At 40.7% G+C, this 13,778-nt stretch overlaps 1 protein-coding gene across 1 annotated transcript; it reads left to right on the top strand.

The window, feature by feature from the left end:
- The first annotated feature begins 6,251 nt into the window (after positions 1-6,251).
- LOC121329040 (heat shock protein beta-7-like) lies at positions 6,252-12,410 on the top strand. The gene is made up of 3 exons (XM_041274300.1): positions 6,252-6,602; positions 8,903-9,036; positions 9,780-12,410. Exons 1-3 carry the CDS (start codon positions 6,422-6,424, stop codon positions 9,963-9,965), a joined length of 501 nt encoding a protein of 166 aa, XP_041130234.1. The 5' UTR covers positions 6,252-6,421; the 3' UTR covers positions 9,966-12,410.
- The last annotated feature ends 1,368 nt before the right edge of the window (positions 12,411-13,778 follow it).

Genomic DNA, 13,778 nt, shown 5'->3' with positions numbered 1-13,778 from the left:
GATCAGTCAGGTTGGAACGATAATGGAATCACACTAAATATTGCTTTACATCTGCATCATTTATCGCATGAATTGTTATCACCAATAGCTGAAATAAATTGGACTAAACTACCGCCTGTTATAATTTTAATGTTGAAAGGTTGCCAGCCTTTGCCTTCAATTATAGTGCCATCTAGTGGGACAAATTCATATAGCACTCAACAAAATAAATAGCAACTGTTCCTTCTTTTAAGATTATGTTAATTTACAAAAACAAAAACATAAAGGAAGCCATTAACAGATTATTTTAACTTGGGTGTCAATCATAAGTTTTTATAGTAAGTTTGCTAGAATATGGATTTATTACCTGAACCACACTTTATCTTAATAGGACATTTCTGGTTTATTGACTGTAAATACACAGATAAACATGTAAACAAATGCAGATTGTTTTTCTTATGGTTAGATAATACATATACAACTGTTTAAAACTATTAAAAAGCACTTTTTTGTTGTTTTTAAATACCTTTAATAAAATTAGAATTGATTTGATGTACCTTCCATTGTGAAAACTAAGAAAAGCAGTTTCCAATCAGCAGACCAGTAAAGTCGAGTGTAATTTCATACAGCAATATGAATCTGCGTTGTCCGTTATCACACCATAATGCTACTGTTAGAGTCTGTGTGTGACACTGAGGCAAACTACTGCACTCCTCCAACAAGAAAAAAACAGCCAACTCCTTACAGATACGGACAACAGCTTCTCTACCAAACTGGTATCCTCCCCACAGAGTACAGTGACTTAAACTACACCTGCAACCATGTCCACCAGGTCGGTTTTGGGACAGCTCAGTCTTTTGAACTCACATCCCAATGCATTCTGGTAAGTGTAGTCCTGTCGTAAAAGGTACCTGAGACAGGTAACACATACCAGAATGCATTGGGGTGTGAGTTGAAAAACCTGAACTGTCCTTATCCCAGTGAACATGGAGTCATATGGTAACTCTATTCACATTGAACGCTCAATAGATAACTTATACCATCAGCGCACTGGAGAAGGTGCGTTCTGCCCTCTCGCAATCCTAACTAAGCACCTATTGAATTGGATTTGATCTGGACTGGAACCAGTCTGACCTCAGTACCAGTTGCAGATGAAAACACAGCTTATAAGGCACAGGTTTACTGTGACCGTTTTTTAATGACATCACAATCACTCTGGTACTTGCAGTCTCTAAAGGGGAAATATACCTGAATGCAGTGGGATGTGCGTTTTAAAACCTGTCCAGGTGAACCTGGAGTATGAGAGAGAGTGTGATTCAGGGAGTGCAGTTTCAAACACTAATTCCGATCGTCCACCAGCTGGACTGGATCTGACAGGGTCTTAAATCTCTGCTGAAATGAAGAATGGATACTGAATCACAAGAAATAGACTGTACCAGCACCATCTGAGAAAGAGGCAGCGCTGCCATGTTAGGGAAGAAGACCCGACACCCAGACGGCGCAGGAGTGATGTCACTGCCTGCATCACAGTCACACTTTATTATTATGTATTACTCCACTGCTGGGAGTTTTCAGGGAGTTCATTCTAGAATCTTGGGTCATGACCTATTTTAAGAGTTGCTGACAGGGTAATAACATGTTAAGTAATCTTGTCTTGTTAAATCTAAACGGTAGACCATAGAATAGGATAAACTCCTAGCAAAAAAAAAAAGTTTATGGTTTAAAAAACAGTTGATCTCACCAAGTACTTCTGGTTTGCTACATACTGCATTCACAGATGCTTTGATTTTTTTTTCTTATATATATATAATATATATATATATATATATATATCACGTTATATGTCAGCAGTTCGCTGTTTATAAAGGAGGTCTAATGTTATACAGTATGATCTCACAGTAAAACAAACTTAACTCTGTTCCAAAGATCAGCTTCTTGTACTTATTCTTCATAATGATTTACAGAAAATGTTACAATGCATATTAACGAACCATTAACCCTTATGTGTATTGATCATTTGCCAGCATGCAAGTGAGCTAGCCCTTAACAGATAGCAAAACAAAGAGTTGCGGTGATTCTTTGTTAGCACACATTTCTATCTGCTATTTAAAAATCGACAGGACCAGGGCTGGGTTTATTTCCGACTCTTCCCAAATATGATCTTTAAGATCAGAGATTTGGCAGTCCGCTATGGATCTGAAATCGCATTCCAGTCTAAGTGGAGTGCAAGTCTCCTGTAGAGTTAACCTACAGCAAAGGTGCTGCTTTACATTATAGTCACTGGTAGCCAGACAAAGAGACACAGCTTCCTATAAGCCACACAATATATTGTTAGTTTCCCAGTTAGCATACAAACACACATCAAAAAAGAATATTCAATGTCATTGTGGTTTTCTAATTATATACCTGCCATTCTCTTTTATTGGGATTCCTAATTATTAGACTGGGTAAACAAACACTGACAGGCTGCTTTTCATGTGGGATGTGTGAAAGGATTGTAATAGATTTTCAGGCCTAAAGTGTACACTATGGGCCCTGTTTTCAAAGCGTTGAATCCAGTCTTTAATTTACTCCTGATTTTTGTTAGAGGTTTTTACAAAACTACACACCAAACACCTAGCATTAGCTTTCTTAAGCACTCTCAAGATGTTGTGCATTTTATTCTGTAACATTAAATGTTTTTTTTCCTCCTTTAAAAATCAAAAAAGAGTTTGTTTAAAGACTATGTCTGATAACACACAATACAGTGATGTATATAAACCTGCACTTCTATATAATGTGTCAGTGCCTTCCATCTCTTTACAGTGGTTCTACATTCCTCAGAATGTGATTAAAGTCAGTTCCTACAGCAGAGATCCAGATCGTTCTGTATACAGAGAGTGGGTGACGGAATGTAGCCTCCCAGCTGAAATGACTCAGAGACATGCTGTGATAACAGTCGTACTCCACATGCTCACTCACATTGCTCTGGGCTGTGATCAGTGCCTGTCTAACATCACACTTGAACTGGAGATACAGCCCATAACGACAGACCTAGCAAGGCTGTTGCCTCTTTTGATAATAAAGGTACTTGCTGAAGCTTTTTGGTCAATATTTTACAGAGAAAAAAAACAGCCCTTTTGATTCTAAATAGGCATAGATCAGTAGAGCTAGCTATAAGAGTGACTAACTTAAACTTAGCCTATATGCAACCTTGACATGAACTCTAAGGGTTAGGGCCAGAGTTTGTATTTTCACTATTCTTCTTGGTTCTGTTGGACCCAGTGTGAACTATAACAGTACTGGTACAGTATCAAGTCCACTGTGCAGTATATCTATTGTGTTGCCTTTGCAGGTAATGCTTTGTACTGCTAATAATACAGAACAATATAAGTACAATACCGCCTTTCATCACAGAGATCCCAGAGTGCTTCACCAAAAAAACCAGAAATTTAACCAATCAATAAAAACAGAGTAATACACAATCAAGCAGAAAGATAAAGAGTCAGAAAATGTGATTTTAATTATACAAGTAGAAAACCTAAGATAAAAGGCTAGTTTGTAACAATAGAACAATTAAAAAAGCCTGAAACTTTTTATAAAATTGGAATTAAAAAAGGACAAAAAGGAAATGCAGTTTTGATCATAAAATTGGAACACTAAGATAAAACAATCTTAAAAACAGTAAGCGTCCCTGACAGGAGAAGGCAGAGCATTCCATAATTTAAGAGCTTTACAAGAAAATACAATTCCGCTATTATAATAGTAACCAATATACAAAGTTTTCCTTTTTTCTCTAAGGGCACAGACCATACTTCAGATATGATTCCTGACTGCTTTTTGCAGCAGAGCAGACTTTATAAATAGATCCTGGGAGTCTTAAACTGTTCTGCACTGAGCAAAGCTGTCATTTGTTCTCAGGACGTTCTTTGTGGTGCAGCTGCTGCACAGCGGGTTTAAGAGATTTGTCTGTTGGTGGAAGCAGCATCATGTGATCTTTAAAAGTCAGTAAGTCGGAATAGTTTCCAGTGACTGTGTTCCTCTGTGCGGAGCCGGATTCGAACCCGTGTCCCTGGTGGATAGAATCCTGTTGGATTCACACTCTGCTCAATGGAAAGTCTGCAACTCCGTGCCACATTCCTGCTTCTTGGTTTGACCTTTCCCTGCCAACTGATAATCACACAGAACTGGTATAATTAGGCTGATTGGCCATATAAACCTTTTAACAGCAACTCACTCACAAGGAGTTGTGGCAGTTCCTTCCAATTATTTTATTGTGTGTCTCTTACTTGCTGCTCATTTTTTAGCAGGCCGTCGTTACAGACTTGCTCGCGCAGTGTTCAGCAATCAAGTCTTAATTAACACAAATCAGTCATTGCATTCTTCCATTGGAGACCTTGTTGACAGTCCAGTCTGTTTACATTCTCCAGAGGAAGTTTTAGCTGTAACTCCTTCAAACACGCTTCAGTTACCTACCTCCTGAAAATAAATGGCGTGTGAGGTCGCCTCCCTGTTACGCACCATTAGCAGGCAACTTTAGCATTACATACAATTGCAACAGAACTAGTAGTGCTGATCGAAGCTTATTTGGTAAGGCCATGTCCCTCTCTATCTCTGCAACAACTTGCCCTAGTGTGAAATTATAATAATAGAACAAGGGAACACTACATTGAAATCATCCCTTTCCCTTAAATCTCTACTTTGCACCTAAAGGAAAAACAATCCCCATGAAACGGAATGGGTGAGTCTCTGGCTCAAGGTACGAGATGCCAGCCCAGACCCCTACTGACACATACTGCCTGTAAAGGTTACATTGGTCTGTGTAGCGGGCGTGCTGGGACATCGTGTTCCCTGGTGTCCCTGTCCCTCTGTATTTATGGATCCACTGCTCTTTGAGTGACTCCTTGCTAGAGGTCAGCTGAACCCTGCTGTCCGCTCTTTGGCCTGCCGGCCCTCAGTCACAGCGTTGCAGGGAGTAGCAGTCAGGGCTGCACATAGCTGAGCAGGCGTGGTAGCAAAATAGATTTTGAAACCTTCAAATTTGAGATCAGTGTCTAGGCTAATGCATATTTCTATACTGCCTTGTCATATTTTGATGTATAGTTTCAAAACTGGAGTTGCTGTGAAGTATATTTGATTATATTTATAAGAGACAGTGGGATCTATTCAGTTGATCTAAATGGTGACAGCTGGAAACGCTGCCATCGTTGAATTCATTATAAGAAGGGGGCATCTCTAACATTGTGGTGGATGAGTCTCTTTGGTTTGCAGTGTTTATGTTTTTATAAAGTAAGTAACATGCCAGGTTTGGTCCTACATTTCATATTTAATACGTGTCAGTGCTTAGATCTGACACTGTTCAGATCAATAAAACAATATGAGAAACAGTATAAAACAAGGACTACAGCAGTGGTGCTTTCTTGTAATACACTTTCCTAGAAAGAACAGATGCCTGCAATTAGATAATTGGCACAGACCTATGTCTCATAATCCATTTTTTCATTGGCCACTATGCATTGTGTGCGTGTGTGTGTGTGTGTGTGTGTGTGTGTGTGTGTGTGTGTGTGTGTGTGTGTGCGTGTGTGTCTGTGTGTGTCTGTGTGTGGGCACGTATTACTATCAATGTGACAATAAAATTTGAGAAAATGTCCCCACAAAGATAGTAACTCCTGAAAAACGACATCGCAGCGACGTCCCCACTTTGTAAAACACCTTTTTAAGAACAAAATATGCCTTCAAATTTTTTTTTTTAAAAATGCCAAAATATTTAGTTTGTTGTCAGCTTTCACCCTGTGTGGAGTTTTGTCTGACTGGAGCTAGAAATAGTAAAAGAAAGTAAAGAAAATATAGTGAAGTCCCCACGAATATAGGAACGCAAACATGTGTGTGTGTGTGCGTGTGTGTGTGTGTGTGTGTGTGTGTGTGTGTGTGTGTGTGTGTGTGTGTGTGTGTGAGCACGCTCCTTAAATCAATTTTTCCATTTCTTTTCTCCAGGAGCTGAAAGGTATTCATATCCATGAGAGAGAAGGAGCTAGGAGGGGAGGGGGAATATGGGCAGCTATCTTTGGGCCCCCACTGAGTATGGATGGAATGCAGTCTATGAGCTCACATTTATCAACAAGCACAGGCGTCTTGTTTGGAGCCCTGGGCGACTGCTCATCACCTCAACTTTCCACAGGCTGCCAAAGCAAAGACACACACTGCTAAATTTAGGAGACAAGCGTAAACCTCACCCACCCTCCTGTAGTCCAAGCCTTCCAGCCCAGGCACAGCTGTATAAAAGGCAGCCACTCTTTTCAGCCTGGCAGTATTGGGTTAGCAAGCAGCAGGCACTGTTAGGAAGGAACTATTCTACCGGGGCACAAGAAAGATCAAAATTTTATTTGATTTTTTACTTTCACTGCCAAGCCTATCTCACCCTGGTTCATGGTTTTGTTTTGGTGATCCAGCGACTGCTTTGTAAATGAGCATTAAGAACTCGTCTGCTTTTCGATCGGAGCGCAGTTTCCACCAGAGCTCTTCTTCTTCATCATCTTCCTCTTCCTCCTCCTGCAGCGACCCTCACATGGAGAAGGCGCGAGGCATCCTCGGGGACGACTTTGGGTCCTTCCTCAGGACCCGGGATGAGCCATTAGGCTTCGCAGGCAAGTTCGGGAGACAGGGAAAGGGTGCAGGGGTATCAGAGAGAGGGGGGAGACGATAAGGAGAAAGGGGCTTTTGTATTGAGCCATCCAGAAATGTTCTATAAGCTATTACATTGTCTCTTAATTCTATAAGAGGTCTCATCTCAGGCAGTTTGGGCAAGAGGACCGTGAAGCTGAACAAGCCCAGAATGATGAAGATATATCAGTTCTATTGGTTTTGCATTACTGACCAAACCCTCATTTAAGAGGCCCTTTTTAAACGTCTGTTTTGCTTCTGAAGCTACAGCAGAGATTAACAGTGTTGTTAACCCCCTTTTGCTGCAATATAGCCATACGCAAGAGCGTGCATATAGATATAGCACATGCTGAGGCAGTGACAAGCAGGGTTCAAGGAGAAAGGACATTGGTGTGCCTGCATATTACACTACCATTGAGGGATTTAAACCAACTGGACTGTCAAGCTGGTCTACTTTCAGATTGAACTTCCAAGAACGTAAAAAAGGAAAGCCCTTACATTTCATTCATGTACATATTACATATTTATAGAGGTATAGTTCATTTTGTTATAAAGGCTCATTTTGTTTGTCTATATAAAAGAATACCATGCAATAGCATTACCAAGTGTTGCTACGTTACTGGTCATCTTTTACTCACAAGTAGCTCTGCTGCTGTTAAGTTGTGATTGTAGAGCCCTACAGTGTATAGATCATGGAAATGACTTCGCTATTACTAAATGACCACTAATGCACTACTAAGGCATTGGTGCTTTTTACATACCGCTAGTTAGCTACAAAACTTGATCCATGTACTCATTTTAGCTGTTGTTGTGCAGTAGTTGTACTAACAACAGTTCAAACTTTTTAATTATTAATATTAATAAACACTTATGGCTTTATTTTCAAGCAGAGGCAACTTGCTAATTTCTGTCCTGAGTATCCTTTATGCAATTCATCCACGACTTAATTTCTAATATCCTAAGGTAGCAAATGCCATAGCTGTGGTGCTGTGCAAGTATAAGCATTTTGATCACACTTTTTTAGACCGAAAGACTCGACTTATTAATAAAACAGAAATATGAGAAATAAATGGTCATTTAAGAAACATTACTCGCTTTTACATTTCAAGTTTAATTGCTTAATACTTCTATAGTTTAGCCTGCCCTCCTACAGATTCCACTGTGCCACTTGTGGGACTCTGTGATATCAGTGCTGTATTTTTGCTATACCATCATACCACCGTAGCGGCCCTTGAGTTATCATTTCTGCTTGGTAAAGAGCTCTTGCTTTATCTTTGTAGTGCCACTGCATTGAGATAACTTGTCTGCGAGTTTCTGTAATTTGTCATGCTTCTTCCCCTACCAGCAGTGGGGGTTATTAATGGCACAACAAGAAAAGAATGCTATGTGTGCAATATGCTGATAATGCCTGGCATGAGTCGCATACTTGTAGATGCATGTACTTACAAGGTAACTGTCATACAAATCATAAGGCTATACTGAAATGAACAAAATCCAGGCAGTATTTCTTAAGTGATATCAGGCTGCAAAAATAGATGCAATCAAGGGGAGAGCTTTTCTTTCGCCTCCAGTTCTGGGTTAAAGACCAGACAGCAGAGCTCTGTGAAACCCTCTTAAGCCCAGCTGCTCCTGAAGATTAGGGAAAGAGGCAGCTTGATGCTGGAAGAGATCCAGGGAGTAACAGAACCTCCGCTTCCAGGCATAGTCCTGGCTGAACATTTTTGAACTGGTTCCAAACCTCTGACCTTGTACCTCTGGAATGAGTCCCTCACAAAGGAGTCATGATCTACTATTGGTGTCTGTGAACAGTAACAAGTACAGGCATTCCTGAGGGATTCAGCTGGTGCTATATGGGGGCAGTGACAGGCTGTCAAGGGCAACGACTCTTTGGGGATAGTTTAAAACAAAAAAAGGCTTCACGATCAAGACAGTGACTATAAAATCCACAAACTGTATCATAGATTTCTGCTGCACATTGGCTGACTGTCCGTGCTCATTTGTCTTACTAGCAGGGCAGGTCAGGTGGCCACAAGCCTAAGAAGGGCTGAAAACCAAGGTGGTCTCTCTCATCCATTGCTAGAGGCACAACACCAGCCCCTGTGTGAATCTGATCCGAGCAATCCCAGTGTTTCAGCTGCTACAACCTCACTTGATAAACTGGTCCTTTCAATGAACATTACTGAACCAGTCCTGAACTCCACACACAATGGATGGGGGTAGCATTGGTGCTTTACCTGCTTAGATGAGGGTTTAATGACCCAGGCTTGTTCCATGTCTCCACCAGGTCGTGCCAACAGCACCAGGAACATCAAGACCCTGGGGGACACCTACCAGTTCACAGTGGACGTGAGCGACTTCTCTCCCGAAGACGTCATCGTCACCACGTCCAACAATCAGATTGAGGTCCATGCTGAGAAGGTAAGCAGGCGAGGCACAGACAAAATAAAAGAGGTACTATTATAGCCTACAGGAGAAGCATCAGCAGATTACTAGCAAGGGCCACACATAATGGATACATAACTAGCTTAGTGGTACCATACTGCTGCAGTGGATTAGCTGTGTGGTACAATTCTACCAATGACTGATACCACTGTGCTGCCACTGCCTTTAAAACAGGACCATTTCCTTAGGACCATGCAATATGAATCATGATCAGGATATTTATCAAGTGATGGTCTACTTCTGTAAGATTTATAATAGGAATAAATGATCATTAATAATGGACAATTTGTGATATTAAATCATTCAAGAGTAATTTGGCAAACTTCAGATAGCTCACGTATTACAATGCACAGCCACTCCCTTATAAAAGTTTCCCATAGTAAAAGCATAGCAAAGTGTAATAAAGCAGAGCATGGCAAAGCATAGGTAAGCATTGTAAAGAAGCATATGAGCATATTAAAAAGCATGGCACTCCAGGGTAAACTATGGTAAATGCATGGTATATCCATGTATTAAAATACAGTGCAAAAATGCTGTGGTACACTTTTCTAAGGGTTGCATCATGGTACTTGGTTTTACATTTCATTTATACACAATTAATAGTTTCACCGCTGTTTCCATTGTAGCGTAACTAATCATAAGTAGGCACAGCCAAGTTTGACTATGTTTCAAGCCCTGGCTAGCTATCTCTCCTCATCCTTCTGGTGCTCCTTTCTCAGCTCGCTGCAGACGGCACGGTGATGAACACCTTCACACACAAATGCCAGCTGCCCGAGGATGTGGACCCCACCTCTGTGACCTCCGCGCTGGGGGACAACGGCTCCCTCACCGTCAAGGCCCGCCGGCACCCGGCCAAACACAGCGAGCACATGCAACAGACCTTCCGGACTGAGATCAAAATCTGAGCCTATGCCCCTGTTACCCTCATCAACACAAACACAGGGTGCCATCAACTCTCAATACCGGTCGCTTGAGTTTCTCAATGTAGTTAGGTGAGATCTGCCCTGGACACTGTCTGTATAAAAGTGGTCTCCAAGAATAGGTTCCTGCAACATTAATATAGTTGGCTGAGTTCGTTCTAAAGGCAGGTTTTATTACCATGCTGTAGATATACCGGTCGATAACACACCTCCCAGTATACCATCAATTTGGACTGATGCCTACTGCAATACTAGTTTGATTCCCAGTTCCATAATGATAGAGAGGCAGCACAGGTTCAAATAAATGTCCAATCTGCACTTTGTTATACTTTATTGGCCATTTTGTTATGCTGCCATCTCCCTGTTTTGTGTATTGAATTTGTAACCACGGGTGTTTATGATGGTACTGTTATGAGGAGATTTTTGTATTTCAATAAGCCTTTGTCTAATAATAATGTCAAGCAGCTGCTTTATAGTGAATACATCACTGAGAGGAAATGGTTGGCTATTGCTGAAAGTACTTTTGGAAAAGTACTGTAAACCAATATCCAGCTTTGGAAATATGTCCTTTGGTGCCACAGCATATGGGAATGGATGTATCACATTGGTACATTGACCTGTTTTTTTAGAGAAAGAAATACATGCAAGTTAATGGTTTGAGAAGCGAGCTCACACCAGCTATATATTCAATAATGAGCTGAGCTGAGTGACAAAGTCAAATAGACAAAGGTTTTAATTAATGACTGCTGAAGAAGGCATTATCCAAAATGTGTGTCTTCTGACTGCATAACGTAGGGGTTATTTGATCATCCTCTACCCTGATAATTCCCAACTGGGTTATTAGAGCATTTTCCAGAACAAGGAAGCCCCCTGGATCGCATAAAGCACTTGTTTTTAGGGATAGGTGGTTGCAATACTGGGTGATTCCCCATGCTGGAAAATCCAGCTGTGATTTATCTCTTCAGGGTACAGCTCAATCAAACCCTTAGCGTCTTACAATTTAATCCAAGGTTGTAAATCATATACATCACTTTTAATGCACAGCTAATTTTGGATGCCTTCTGGAGATGAGGCTTGTCTCACAGCATGCTTAGAAGCAGCTGTCACAGTTTTGTAAATAACTTGTATTTATACTTTTTTTAACATAATGTGAATGCTGGACGTGCATTTTTCTCCTTTTAGACTGGCATGTGTCTATCAATCAAGTATTCAAACCAGTTACTTTGCTCATTAGATACAAACAGACAGATGGGGATGCGAAGGACCTGACTCTTTCAATTGTGGAAGCCTGAATCTAATCCAACCCACATGTTACTCGTGTAATAGAGTCTCCAATGATCTCTTCATGTTCATTGTGTCCATGGTTCATGGATTTAACAGTGATGGGCCAATTTAGGTATGGTCTAACTATCAGTGAATCCTTTGCTGTCAGATACATGGCTGATCCACATGGATAATAACAAACACAGACCGTGACTTTCCCATGGGTTAATAGTAAATGATCATGACTTTTCTGATGGTCATAAGAGGGCAAGGTAAACAGGACTAAAGTGGACAGATACCCACTTCCTCATTAGATTTCCGACCCCTGATCATTGATCCCGTGGTCTCTGTTTATAAGTGCCAGTTAGGTTCAATGGAACATTCACACACAGAGCCCAATTGGAGTTTTCCAGCTCATTCAAATGGAAGTCTGTCTTTCAGTGCTATAGTTCATAATTATTCAACACTGTCCCCGGCCCCCCCTGTAACCCAAGCTCCCAGCCCCGTCTGCACTGCTGTTTGCTTTATTCTAGGGGTTCTGATCTTGACATTTTCTATTGATTAATCACATGATCTACGACTGATTAATCAATTCATCACAACTGTTGATATTAAATTGTATTGAAAGACAATTACAAGTAATACAAAGTGTTAACATGATGCTATTTACTGCAAATGCCAGCTAACATTTAATATACATAATGTATATTTGCTTGCATGTAATTTAACTGTTTGAAAAGATTTGCTTACATGTAAATAGAAGTAAGCCAAGGTCTTTAGAAGTACTCTGCAGCATTTTTTAAGATATATTTTTCATGCACTGTTTTTTGATAGACGATAATCGATCAATTACTTTTTAACCTATCAAAGCCCACAAGTGTGGTTAATCAATTAATTACGAATCAATTAAAACGTCCTACTTTTACTCATAGTTGTGCACAGTGCAGGAGAGGCAGAGAGAGAGAGTGACACATACTAGGCTGTCTCTGCCAAGTTTATTCTCACATCAGTGTGTATGTTCCATTCTGTCTGGTTGTTCAAAGCTCTAGAAATACACGGCTTTGCACAGATCCTTCCTGTAGCATTGAAGACCAAGGGCAAGGTGTGGTTTGTGTTGTACAAACTAACTATTCTCACATTTACATTCTGAATAAACCTTCTTTGTGAGAGAAGTGTCTGTGTGTTATTTTCATCTCATTGGGATCACATTATAAAACCAGTTTATTACCCTGAGGTAACACCCAGAAGAGCCATTGCTAGACCACAGCATCACCAGCCACGGCAACACAAGAGATTACAAGTATTGTACACTGGTAATGGTATGGCACCAGGAAATGGTTGGCCAAAACATGAAAATGTACTCATCAATGACTTATATCATTTGATCACTTGTGTGATCTGCTTAAAATTGCTGTCTAATGAGTGCTTTAAACCCTCAAAGTTGAAACCCAATTTCCAGTGGAAAAATAAAACAAAGAAGCTGGGAATTCTATACAAAGAAATGAAGAGAAAGGCAAAATGTTGACTGTAATGAAAGTAAGGTATTCAGTTGCTATGGATTCGTTGGGCGGGGGTCCTCAGACAGGATGTCTAATGTTATGGGGGGTCCTTGAGCCAAGGAAGTAAGATGCGAAGTGTAGTTATCTGCAGCAAAGTAACCAAGGGAGGTGGCAATGCTGAATAGTAAAAGACTTGTTAGTCAGAATGAATGTTAAATTGAAGTGGATTAGCCAGGCCTAAAAAAAATAAAACCAGACCCTGCAGCCATTAAAAATAAACCAAAAATAAATCCCACTCGGTCTTTGTGTTTGTTTGAGCTGCGTGCGAAACAGAGATGTCAGCATCATTGTCATGTGATATGCAAGGCCCTGTTTTGCTGTGCGATATAAGGCCTGGTATTGTTAGTTTGTATGTTTTCTCAAAACAAAAGCGAGAGAGATATGAAAGGTCGGGCGAAAAGTTGGCGGAAAGAAAGAAATGTTTACATAGAAACAGAACCATTCCCTGGGGCTGCGACGCGGGGACACTTGTCCTTCCTTTGTGTATTTGCAGCCTCTGATGCACTTGTTCCTTGCCTATTTTAGCCCTCAGCTGTCAGTGTGAGAGAGAGAGAGATACCAGGAACAGAAGACATTGTGAAGACCCAGACGGTGGACAGTAATACAAATATCACATAAAATACGGCCTGACTGGGTTTCCACATCATAGCAAGCAGTCTGAAAAAGAGAGGATTCGGAAGCTGTGAAGCTTGACACCAGTAAAGGGCCATCCTAGCTCCAGGAATTACTAACTCTGCACATTCCTATTCGTAGCTGGAGTCTGTTGTACATATAGGCTCTCTTGTTTTGTTTTTAATACTGTACACGCGCATTGGGATGCCATGGTGTGAAGAGCGCTCTACACAAGTAAATGTGAATTGTATAAAATGGACCTGTTCATTTTCCACTTTAGATCCAGCAACTAAAGCTCCACTGTCCAGTGCTGCTGTTCACAGATGCATGCTAAGATGAGCTCTTCTTGAGCATGGAACCCTTG

The sequence above is a fragment of the Polyodon spathula genome, chromosome 16, assembly GCF_017654505.1.
Source record: "Polyodon spathula isolate WHYD16114869_AA chromosome 16, ASM1765450v1, whole genome shotgun sequence".
In the NCBI taxonomy this organism is placed as follows: Eukaryota; Metazoa; Chordata; class Actinopteri; order Acipenseriformes; family Polyodontidae; genus Polyodon; species Polyodon spathula.
This window is presented reverse-complemented; position numbering and strand designations above follow the sequence as displayed.